Source organism: Fusarium oxysporum, chromosome VIII, assembly GCF_013085055.1.
Source record: "Fusarium oxysporum Fo47 chromosome VIII, complete sequence".
NCBI classification, from domain to species: domain Eukaryota; kingdom Fungi; phylum Ascomycota; class Sordariomycetes; order Hypocreales; family Nectriaceae; genus Fusarium; species Fusarium oxysporum.
Genome location: NC_072847.1, coordinates 3,070,965 through 3,083,325, shown reverse-complemented (window position 1 = coordinate 3,083,325; position 12,361 = coordinate 3,070,965). Strand labels below are relative to the sequence as shown.

General features: G+C 51.3%; 3 protein-coding genes across 3 annotated transcripts; 2 read left to right on the top strand and 1 right to left on the bottom strand.

The window, feature by feature from the left end:
- Positions 1 to 1,039: 1,039 nt before the first annotated feature.
- Positions 1,040 to 2,358, bottom strand: FOBCDRAFT_322390 (nuclear pore complex assembly-domain-containing protein). The gene is made up of 3 exons (XM_031187726.3): positions 2,132 to 2,358; positions 1,847 to 2,082; positions 1,040 to 1,795 (listed from the first exon to the last, which is right to left on the bottom strand). The coding sequence occupies exons 1-3, from the start codon at positions 2,283 to 2,285 to the stop codon at positions 1,268 to 1,270; spliced, it is 918 nt and encodes a 305-aa protein (XP_031034991.2). The 5' UTR covers positions 2,286 to 2,358; the 3' UTR covers positions 1,040 to 1,267.
- A 277-nt stretch (positions 2,359 to 2,635) lies between these two features.
- On the top strand, positions 2,636 to 7,329 carry FOBCDRAFT_297606 (RecF/RecN/SMC; the record flags this gene model as incomplete). Its single annotated transcript, XM_031187727.3, has 3 exons — positions 2,636 to 3,496; positions 3,543 to 6,899; positions 7,017 to 7,329. 3 exons carry the CDS (start codon positions 2,636 to 2,638, stop codon positions 7,251 to 7,253), a joined length of 4,455 nt encoding a protein of 1,484 aa, XP_031034992.2. The 3' UTR covers positions 7,254 to 7,329.
- Positions 7,330 to 10,435: 3,106 nt separating this feature from the next.
- Positions 10,436 to 12,265, top strand: FOBCDRAFT_278479 (uncharacterized protein; the record flags this gene model as incomplete). The annotated part of the gene is made up of 1 exon (XM_054706581.1): positions 10,436 to 12,265. One exon carries the CDS (start codon positions 10,436 to 10,438, stop codon positions 12,263 to 12,265), a length of 1,830 nt encoding a protein of 609 aa, XP_054562556.1.
- Between the last annotated feature and the right edge of the window lie 96 nt (positions 12,266 to 12,361).

Sequence of the window (12,361 nt, the reverse complement as noted above, 5' to 3'; positions counted from 1 at the left end):
TGGGTTCCAAGAAGCTTCAAACAACCTACCTATTCGGGCGTAGTCACCTCGACACTTCAACGAACCAATGATGAGGTGAACCGTGACAACAAGATGGTTTGGGATAAAGTCACGTGCGTGCCTCCTGCCTTTTAATCAACATTATGCATTTGAGAACCATCCTGTAAGAAGAACAAGGACATGCATGTCTTGCGATAGGGGTCTCAGCCCATGCTGTAGCTTATCTCGAATTATGGATCTGTAAGCTTTGGGATAAAGCCAAGGAAGCTATTCGGACCTTTAATATCCAGGGCCGCGAATCCCGCAGGGGTTTTTCTAAATATCAACTTGCATATTCCGAGGCTGCCGACCGGTTGGTTACTCGGTAGACAATGAGTTTGTAATCAACAAGAAAAGTTTGACTGCGAAAATTAAACTACGGTGATAAAATTGGACCGTTGCAGAACTTGGAAACTTAAATGTCTCGGGGAACTTTTTGGGGATGACGCATGCCGTTGAACTTTGAAGGTGGGATCCCGAGTCTCTATCTGCTTACCTAAAGTTGCAACTTCAAAGATCAAACTATTGAAGGATGTTCTGGAGACGGGCGAGACGCTCCTTGGATCAACTCAAGGTCAATGAGTTCCACTGAGCTTATCTAGTTCCACAGTCGAGACCCTGAGGAGGATCTGCTTGTTCTCCGTTCTCATTGGATATGACCGTAAACCCGGGTCATCCCCGGTGGCGCCTCACTATCCAGCCCCATTCTCGGTAGAGTGGACCATTACGGTTGGGAAATTGGTTAGTGAATATTCGACGACATTATTCTCCGAGATTTGGTGGTGAAACAGAAGAAGAGAAGCAAGAGAGGGACATACGCATTTTGGTCAAGTTAGCTTAGCACTGTGAATAATGATCATATGATCTTTTTTATCCTGACCCTTATTATTGAAGCTTGAACTCAGGTGGGGGGATTCCATCAGCTTTTTATATGAAGCTCTTGTTCTCTTCTCGTGCCGCAACAGATAGCATTCCAGAAAATAGCTGCTAGGCTTGCCAGCTTGTCTTCTGAAAACGTTCATATGATAGGCAATAGTAATAAATCATGGCAATGCTAGCACGATTCAGGAGTTATTATTACCATATTCTCACTACGAGTATATCATCAGGTTTAGGCTGGACTCAGCTTTATACTAAGTCTCGAACGTTCTAAATGACAAAAATGACCAAGTAAACGCCTACGCTATGCACGACTATCGAGAATGCGAACACCCATGTCAATAGCTCTTTATTCAGCATGTCCATTAATTCCACCCTTGATTCCTTCCAGAATTCCAGACCATTGACCACCATGTCGGATCTTTGTCACATCAGAGAACTGATCGCAGGCAATCTTGCGCATGACAAGCGTATCTTTTGCCTTCTTATGCGTCTTTCCGTTGCCATGGAGCAGATACTCCTCGAACCAGGCCTCCTCAGATTTGTCGAAAGGCAAAAAGGTGAGTTGGCTGGCGCGCTCGGAAAGCTCGTCGTGGGGGCTATCCAATACAGAGGCGATCAATTGACGGAAGAGCAACTCGCGAGTATGGGGAGGGTGCGTTCGGGAGTAGAACAGCGCTTCTGAGATGTTGGTGTTCGCCATTGCACCGAAAAGAAGCTCGAGTGCGGCTGAGGTCTTGAGAACTGGCTGCACGGCGTAGAAATATGACAGCGCAATGCTGTAATCGCGATCCTGAGCAGAGTGGACGAGCACGGTCATAATATCGTCGGCAAAGTCGGGAATAAGAGAGGGATGCGAAATGTACTCGAGCGCTCGCTGTAAAGTCCTGTCAGTCTTTGTTTTCGCAATCGCAAACGCAAAACATACCGAGAATTCCTGACGATCCAGATACCACAAGCCCTTCATGAAGATCTGGTACTTCTTGGGTATACCTGACGCATCCACGAATGCATCAGAGACGCTCTCGCGGCCTGATGTTTGGTCGAAATCGAGGAGGATGTAGTAGAAGATCGAGAACTTGTGATGCGTCGACATGATGGCTTCACAGATTTGCTGATGCAATTGCTTCAACGCATTGTCGGTCTTGGGAGGGTAGATCTTAGCTACAATCATAAGTTAGCAAGTCGCAATCAGCTCGTGCGACAAACTTACCCTTTGTTATGCCCACGGCCCGTAGGACTCGATCAATGAAAAGAGCGCCATCAAATGTCTTGCGCGAATGTTCAATGTCTCGCTGGGTCTCACGATCGTACGGGTTGGCAAGACCCTCCGCGAAGACTTCGTGCAGGTTGGTGTAGTCAAACATTTTGGCGACGGGATACTTGACTGTTGTCGTAACACAAGCCAATGTTTTGATAGCTCGTCAAGAGCTTCAAAGCTATCGCGAAACGGGCAATCAAGGCTCCGTCGCGAGATCACGTGATAAGAGCCGCCCCGCGGCCTGTGTTGGTACGTATTGTTTACACGACCGATTTGGACATTTCTAAACAAACCAACGCGGGGCGCAACCAATCTAATTTGTACAGCTTCCCTCGACACAACAACCCAGTCGACCTTGGTTACACCGACCCAAGCTGTCGCTTATTTGTACTATTCATTGTTTGCATACACTCCTTCACATTTTTCTCTTGTCTGTGACGAGAGTATTCCTTCACAATGTCTTCCCCTGTTCGGCCAAGGCGCGCAACAAGGCGCACCGCCATTATCGATTCTGACGACGAAGACGATGTTTCCAACCGCTCTAGAGTCCAGGATGAGGAGGAGGACTTTGAGCCTGAGAAGCCGGCGCCCCGAAGACAGACTCGTTCACGCAAATCGACGACTCCAGCACCTACGCCCGCTGCTGCACCGAAGGCGAGAGGGCGTCCTAGAAAAGCGCCTACTCCAGCTGCTTCAGTAGAGGCTAGCGAACTTCTCGATGCCGATACGACACTAAAGGCAGAGGCGAGTTCTCCTGCAAAGGTTGCGTCGCCTCGTAAGCGGAAGAGCACAGCGAGATCATCAATCTCTTCAGTTCCCGACCTGGCCCCTCCTACACCGAAGCCAGATTCACCGACAGCTTCTCAGGAAGCTTCTGCATTGGCCGATATCACTGATTCTAGTGTGAATACTTCCGTTGTCGACAACACCCAGGCAACCATCAAGCCGATCAAACCCATGGATACCATCATGGAGAAGCCAATGGATATTGTGCTCAAGTCACGGACATTAGCTGTCCCTGTTGTTGAAGACACAACGCCCAAGTCTCGAATTGTTCTGACACATCTTATACTCAACAACTTCAAGAGTTACGCTGGCCGACAAGAAGTCGGTCCTTTCCATGCTTCATTCTCATCAGTTGTCGGGCCCAACGGTTCCGGAAAGTCAAATGTTATTGACTCTCTGCTGTTCGTCTTCGGTTTCCGAGCTAGCAAGATGCGACAGGGCAAGATCTCTGCTCTCATTCACAACTCAGCAAAGTTTCCGAATTTGGATCATTGCGAGGTCGCTGTCTACTTCCAGGAGGTCATGGACCAGGTAAGGAAATCCTTGTTCTTTTGCGATCCTAGACTAACTTTCCCAGCCCGGTGGCGGCCATGAGGTTATCCCTAACTCTGAGCTCATCATTTCCCGAAAAGCTTTCAAGAACAACTCCAGCAAATATTACATCAATGGCAAAGAATCCAACTTTACGACAGTCACCACTCTCCTTCGCGATCGCGGTGTCGATCTTGACCACAAGCGATTCCTGATTCTCCAAGGTGAGGTCGAGTCGATTGCTCAGATGAAGGCCAAGGCTGGCAACGAACACGAAGATGGTCTCCTCGAATATCTTGAGGATATTATCGGCACCTCTAAGTACAAGGCGCCCATCGAAGAATCTGCTACCGAGGTAGAGACCCTCAATGATGTCTGCATGGAAAAGAGCGGTCGCGTTCAGCACGTCGAGAAGGAAAAGAACAGCCTTGAAGACAAGAAGGACAAGGCGATCGCCTACATTCGCGACGAGAACGAGCTGGCTATGAAGCAATCTGCTCTTTACCAATTGTTTATTCACAAGTGCAACGAGAATATTGCTGTTACAGAGGAGGCTATCAGCCAGATGCAGGCTCAATTGGACGCCGAGCTAGAGAAGCACCACGGAGGCGAACAGATCATCAAGAGCCTCGAGAAGGATTACGCCAAGGGCGCCAAGGAGTTTGAGGCACAAGAGAAGTCAACACAAGCCTTGGTGAAGGAGATGGCCAAGTTTGAGCAGGAGCGTGTCAAGTTCGATGAGAAGCGAAAGTTCTTGGACGATAAGCGTAAGAAGCTTGAGAAGGCTATCGCCAACGCCGAAACGAACTCTGCTGAAGCCGACGAGACCATCGAGCAGTGTGGAGAGGAGATCGAGAACCGGACCCAGGAGATTGCGGAACTCGAGGAACAGATCCAGACTGCTGAGGCTGAACTTGCTCAAATCAGAGAGAGCCTAAAGGGCAAGACACAAGCTTTCTCCGATCAGATTGCTGCCAAGCAAAAGTCTCTTGAACCTTGGAATGAGAAGATCAATCAGAAGCAGTCCGCTGTCGCTGTCGCTGAGAGTGAGCTCAACATTCTTCAAGAGAAGGCCAACGCCGGTGCCGTCGCCCTGCAAGAGCTTGAGACCAAGATCGCTTCCATTGAGGAGGGCAAGACTGCCAAGCGCGCTGAGCTCAAGTCCTGCCAGGCCGAGAAGGCCGAGCTTTTAAAGGAGGCAGAGAACATGAAGTCGGAGCTCAAGGTCCTTTCTGAGCAGGAGCCCAAGATTCGCTCAAAGATCTCGAACGCACGCCAAAAGGCCGACGAGGCCCGCTCAAGCTTGTCTAACACACAGGCTCGTGGTAACGTGCTCGCTGCCCTGATGCGCATGAAGGAGTCTGGTCGAATCGATGGCTTCCATGGACGTCTCGGTAATCTTGGTACGATTGATCAGAAGTACGATGTCGCCATTTCAACAGCTTGCGGTGCCCTCGACAACTTTGTTACTGAGACTGTCGAGGCTGGTCAGCAGTGTATCGAGTATCTGCGAAAGAACAATGTTGGACGTGGTAACTTTATCTGTTTGGATAAGCTGAGAGTTCGAGACATGTCGCCCATCCAGACACCCGAGAACGCTCCTCGATTGTTCGACCTCGTCACTGCCAAGGAAGACAAGTTCCGAGCTGCTTTCTACCACGCCATGCAAGATACTCTTGTCGCTGCCGACCTCGCCCAAGCGAACAGAATCGCATATGGCGCCAAGCGATGGCGAGTCGTCACCCTCGATGGTGAGCTCATTGACAAGTCCGGTACCATGTCTGGTGGTGGCTCAACTGTCAAGAGAGGTCTCATGTCCTCCAAGCTCGTCTCAGACGTCAGCAAGGAGCAGGTCGCCAAGTTTGAGAGTGATCGCGATGGCTGGGAGACCAAGTTCCAAGAATTTCAAGAGTATCAACGCGAATGCGAAACGCGACTCAGGGAGTTGGGCGAGCAGATTCCTCAGCTGGACACCAAGATGCAGAAGATTGGCCTTGAGATTGAGAGCGCCGAGCGAAACATTACCGATATGCAACGACGCATGAAGGAAGTCAGCAAGGAGCATCAGCCCTCAGCTACCGACAACAGTCGCATCGCTGCTTTGCAAAAAGAGATCGCCAAGCTTAACAAGGAGATCGAAAGACTTCACGGGGAAACATCTAGCGTGGAGGATGAGATCAAGGCTCTGCAAGACAAGATCATGGAAGTTGGTGGTGAGAAGCTTCGTGCGCAAAGGGCCAAGGTCGATTCTATAAAGGAGGAGATCTCTTCCAACAACGAAGAGATCTCTAATGCTGAGGTCCGTAAGGTCAAGGCGGAGAAGCAGAAGATCAAGCTGGCGAAGGATCATGCAAAATCGTCCAAGGAGCTTGAGGCTGCTACCCGGGATCTTGGGAAGCTCGAGAACGACATCAACAACCAGGGCGAGAGAGCTGAAGAGCTTCAAGCACAAGCTGAGGAAGCCGAAGAAGGATTGGCCGCTAAGAAGAAGGAGCTTAAGGCGCTCAAGAGCGAGCTTGACGAGAAGACGGCTGAGCTCAACGAGACAAGAGCGGTTGAGATTGAGATGCGCAACAAGCTTGAGGAGAACCAGAAGGCTCTTCTGGAGAACCAAGCACGACTTCGTCACTGGGACGACAAGTTGTCGAAGATTGTCCTGCAGAACATTGACGACCTTACTGGAGGTTCTTCAGGCAGCCGGTCCAAGAAACCCAAGTCGCAACCCAAGCCCCAGACGGATGACGATGATGACGTCGACATGGACGATGCCCCTCAGGATGATGTGGACATGACCGACGCTCCCCAAGAAGACGAAGAGCAAGAGGAGGATCAAGAAGAGGAAGAGGACGAGGACGAGTCTGTCCATGGGCAGCCAAACGAGCTTCCGAGATACACACCCGACGAGCTTGCCGATATGAACGAGAGGACACTGAAGGGCGAGATTGCGGCTCTTGAGGAGAAGACTCAAAATGTCAACGTCGACCTCGGTGTTCTGGCCGAATACCGAAGACGAGTGGAAGAGCACGCTGCTCGTGCCTCAGATCTCCAGACTGCTATTGAACAGCGAGATTCTGCCAAGAAGCGATGCGACGACCTTCGCCGTCTACGCTTGGAAGGTTTCATGGAAGGTTTCAGCGCCATTTCCCTCCGACTCAAGGAAATGTATCAGATGATCACCATGGGTGGAAATGCAGAGCTCGAACTCGTCGACAGTCTGGACCCCTTCAGCGAAGGTATTCTCTTCAGCGTCATGCCCCCTAAGAAGAGCTGGAAGAACATCAGCAATCTTTCCGGTGGTGAAAAGACGCTCAGCAGTCTGGCTCTCGTTTTCGCTCTGCATCACTACAAGCCTACTCCTCTGTATGTCATGGACGAGATCGATGCTGCGCTGGATTTCAGAAACGTGAGTACGACCCTAACCCAAGACACTCGGCTACAATTCGACCACACTCGCGTGGACATTTCACATGCGAATCCACCTTCAATTCTGATTGAACCACTATGCTAACACTCAACGCAGGTCTCGATCGTCGCAAACTACATCAAAGAGCGTACCAAGAACGCCCAGTTCATCGTCATCTCGCTGCGCAACAACATGTTTGAGCTTGCGGCGCGGTTGGTGGGCGTGTACAAGGTCAATCATATGACCAAGAGTGTCACTATTGAGAACAAGGACTACATCGCGAGACCGCCGGGACACTCGTCGCAGCAGCGGACGCAGGTTGGGGGTAATACGACGATATTGCCCTTTCGGTAAGGGATGAGAGGGCTTGTATATGACGATGATGATGACTATGGATATGGCTTTGGCGGGTATTTTAATGATATGGTGGCTAGACTTATGATATATCCAATGTTTGGTGTTTTCTGATATCCCTCATCTTTGACCTCTCCTCGACTCATCGATACAGAACCTCATCCGTCTGGGAACAATCCCGTCGTGTCCAGCTAACATTCACATGCCGAGTCACTCTAACTCATCTTCCCTTTGCCATCTCCCAATACATCGTGAGAAAGACTCAACCTGAACCCCGTCCTCCCATCCCACCACTCGTATCACACTCGCGTCCCACGATCCAGGAACCAACTCCCGTGTCACCGAGCGCGTCTAGACCTGAGAACCTGGGACATTAAGGATCCCCAAGCGAGCCCCTGCAGATACCCGCCTCGATCTCGCAGATGTAGATGCCGTACCACGCACCAAGTGCCGGTCTTCTCGGCTCTGTATGTGAGTCTTGGATGTCACGATGCTGTGTCTCGGCAGATTATACGTGGGCGGCCTCGAGGACTGAAGATATTGGGGTATGGCTGCTGTACGTCCTATAAGTACCGCCTACAATCAAGCCAAGCTTTGGCTATTCTCATTCATCGCTATACACTCGTTTACGCATCATGTTGATGCTACTCCCCCTCGTCGTTCACTTGGTCACTGCCTTTCCTGCAAACTGGAACGAATCGATCGCTTGTCCACATGATGATCTTTACTCATCACTCATTCAAGATGATGGCGAGTTTTGTTCTAGTGTTCTTGAGGGGAATCATTGCGGTGCGGGATATAGTACGCCTGCGGAGTATGTGAGGTATAATCAGACAAGGATAGCTTCATATGTGAGTGGCTCGTGATAAGTTTGGATGATTGCTTATGAGTTTCAGTGCGAGTGTATTGTGACGAGTGCGAGTTTCAGCACTACGAATGCAGATGAGTCTAGGACGAGGGGGTATTCGGATTCGACGGAGGTGTCGGTGGGACAGCCTGGGTCGGGGACGTATGCTAAGACGACGACTGGGGGAGCGTATTCGACGACTGAAGCGTCTGGTGGAGAGACGACAGCACGAGAGATGACTGGAGATGTTCCCAGGACGACATACGCCAACAGCAGCAGTCCAACTACAGGATCAGCCAGCGAAAGCCTTACAAGATCAGGTTCAGCAGCTTCATGGAACACCACCACAGAGTCACCAGCAGATACCCAAGGTCCCTCCTCAGCATCCTTCTCAAGCCAAGACCGAGCACCTACTTCATCTCACTCCCAATCTGGCAACCGGACCCAAACTCTCCAGTCCAACACGGGTGTAACATCCCAACTATCAGATACCCGAACGACACGATCTGGCGCTACAACCGATTCGCCACCGTGGTCTTTTCCTGGTAACTCGACGTCGAGTCCTGTGGAGAGTGGGACACGTCCGACTGGGACATTGACAGGGTGGAACTCGAGTATGACTGCCCTGAGCGGCGGTATTTCTGGGACAGGGCCTTTTGTACCTACCCCTACAGAGTCGGTTCTAAGTGTGTCTGTAACCACTGGGTCTAGGACAACGGGTGAGAGTGTAGGACCAGGTTGGAATACGACTTCAGCCTCAACAGCGAATGGTTCGATTCCAACTGTCAGTCTCTCAAGTGGGAGTTTTGTATCATTTCCTACAGGCTCGGACTTCACTAGTTCTGGGAGCTCGTCGAGTGGTAGTGTGGCTCCAAGTTGGAACACCACGTCAGCGTCGAGAGGCAATGGATCGGCTCCGACTACCGACATCTCCGGTGGAAGCTTCGTACCCTTCCCTACAGCCTCGGCTTCTACCATCACTGGGGCCTCATCTAGTAGTACTATAAGGCCAAGTTGGAATGGAACTACCTCTGTTTCGATGGGTAATGGCTCAGTACCAACAGTCAGTATCTCCAGTGGGACGTTCCTGCCGTTCCCAACGGCCTCGGTTTCCGCAAGCTCTGGTGGTTCATCAAGCGGGAGTGTAGGTCCAAGCTGGAATGGTACCACGTCGAGAGGTAATGGCTCGGTACCGACAGTCAGTATCTCGAGTGGCACATTCGTTCCGTTTCCAACGTTGTCTCTATCAAGCCAAGCATCTTCGGTGGTCACAAGCTCGGGGAGTAGCTTCGGACCCAGCTGGAATAGCACGTCTCTTCCTTCTGGAGGAAACACATCTGCAACCGTAACTAGTGCTTCCAGCGGGAGCTTGGACCCTTTCCCAACGTCGTCAGCTTCGGTTCAAACGTCTTCAGGAGGGTTTACTTCAGGGACCAGCTTCAATCCCAGCTGGAACAGTACTTCCATCCCCTTTGGGAGTAACACGTCGCTACCAATTATCAGCGCTTCGACTGGTACCTTGCTGCCATCAGCTTCGGCTCAACTCTCTTCAACAGAAATCACTTCGGGCAGTAGCTTGGGCCCAAGTTGGAACAGCACTTCCCTCCCATCAGGTGGTAACTTGTCAGTACCAACTGTAAGCACCACTGGTTCATTTGTGCCATTCCCAACGGTATCACTCCCAGCTTCATCATCCTCAGTAGAGGCGACGACAGGGAGCAGTTTGTCTCCAAGCTGGAACACCACTTCTCTACCTCCTGGCGGGAATTCCTCAGTACCAACCATCAGTACAGCCAGCGAATCTTTCATACCGTTCCCGACGGTATCACTGCCGAGTCAATTCTCGTCAGCTGAAGCAACATCGGGAAGCAGTCTCTCGCCAAGCTGGAACAACACTGTTCGACCATCCGGTGGCAACGTGACTATACCGACCATCAGTATATCCCCATCCCAAACCTTTGTCCCGTTTCCAACTCAGCCTTTCCCAAGCGACAGTCTGACGACAAACCCAGAGACTAGTGGTAATCAGTTCCCCAGTTGGAACAGCACTGCCCCACCAGGGGTTAACTTCACTATACCGTCAATCAGTATAACTCGGGGTGGGACGTTACCGTTTCCAACACTGCCGCTGCCGGGTGAGTCGATCACGACTGAGCCTGGGAGTGGAACAAGCTCGGTGCCCGAAAGCAGCGCAGTTCCGAGCTGGAATCGCACCACTTCTGCGCCTGGAGGTAATGTCTCCGTCCCGACGACCAGTGTATCGCAGACTGGGACGTCATCGCTGGTTCCGTTACCAAGTGTATCTTTGCCGACCGTTTCTCAAGCAACGTCAGGCATGGGCCGAAGTGAGACTTTGGTGACTGGTTGGAACACAACAACTGGGCAATCTGAGGGCTCTGGTTCTGTTGCGACTGCCGGCTCTTCTGAGTCTGGTTCAATCGTGGCTCTTTCAACAGAGTCAGAGATTATTACCAGTTCTCAAAGCGGCGGTGTTGGCTGGAACATCACGTCGTCCATCTCAGGCGTCATCTCCCTCCCAACCATCAGTGTACCAACCTCTGAAATTCCATCTCCGCCTTTTCCAACAGGCTCTTCAGAGGTGTCCAGTACTACTGCCAGTGAAAGTGCTGTTCCGAGCGGTGACACTACGGGCTCTGCACCAGGAAGTACTGGAACCGTTACATCCGCCTCGAGACCTGTGGCTGCAACTTCAACGTCCGGCGCCTCCAACGGCCCCGCGTCACCAGGCAGTAACGCAACAACAACTGACGTTCCCGAGTTCCCTGCCGCCAACTTCACCCACGTTACACGCACCGCAGCCATCTCGCAAGAAACATGCTACACTCTCCCCAACCCAGACGGTGATTCGACCCGTCGAGCATTGCTATACAACGCCAGACTCCGAGAAGACAACGTCTCAATCCCCATTCCTTACATCGAGTCTGTTGAGTTTGAGAAGGATGGCGTTAATCCGCTGTATCTCACCGTCCGCGATGAACAAGGCGGGATTTACTATGTCGACATTTCTCATCGTGGAAGGCTTTCGGTCGTTGATCCTAACGGGTATTTGGTCACGCTTGACGCTGAGGGGATTCACTTCTCGGGGAGTAACTGCACGTACGGCATATCAATCTCGATTGACGATATGTACCAGCAGATTGCCGACTTGGCGGGTGTACAATGTGCTGCACTCAAGCACAAGCGCGCCGAGGACTTGGACTTCAGTCAGGTTCTGTACCTACATGACCAATGCGGGAATCCCGTTGACAGGTCGGTCAGACAGTATCCTCAGCTTCTTGTAGGCGATACAGTCTGTGCAGATGTCGCTGTTGACGATGATACTGGGCGTTGGGACTTTGAGTGTACGTTTCCGGGATCTGAGTCTGGCTCCTTGAGATGTCAGTTGGCGATCAAGAACAAGATCGTCGACTTCATCTCCACAGATCCGTTCGGCGGTGCATGTCCTGACTTGTCCACTGTCGTCACCACGCTTGAAGAATCAGGACAAGACATCGTAGACCCTGAACAGCTTCGCAAAGACCTTGCCAACCAAGGTCTGTCCAGCGACAGAGCAAAGCAAGAGGCCGATGCAGCTGTCGTGGCGTACACTCAACTCTGGCAAGCTCTCGGAGCACTTTTCACCAAGAGCACAGAGACTTCACAGGGTGCTTTGGAAGATTACATCGACGTATACAACACCCGTCGAAGCTTCGAAAACGACATCTGCCAATCCCTCCACGAAGGCGAAATCCCCCTCAACCTAACCCTCATCGCCGGCGCAACACGCATCCCCGCCATAACAACCCTCAACTGGGCCCCCGAAACAACAAAACCCTACAACATCACAGTTCAGGACTCATCACGCATCGCCTGCTGTCCCAACAGCGCTGTCGCAGAAGGAGAAGGCGCTACATGTTCATATCCCCGCGACGCTATCATCCCAGGCACGGGCTGTGTCTGCGGTAAGAGTGCTGCGGGTGTAGGCATTGCATTTGAGTGGACAGAGTGTACGAATTACAAGGGAAGTTGTGAAGCTGATGGGGATTGTGGGGATGGGTATTTGTGCTTGACGGGAAGCTGTTGTGGTGGGGGTGTTTGTGTTGATGCGTTTGCTTGTTCGGAGAATGGGACGGATTTGGTGCAGCAGTTTGATGGAGGGTTTTAGGGTAGATTGGGTGTATAATATTGAGAGAACAATCAGCAACGCAAGGAAGAGTAATTCGTCGAATAATTTTATCTAGACATCGTCGCCTTGTTTGAG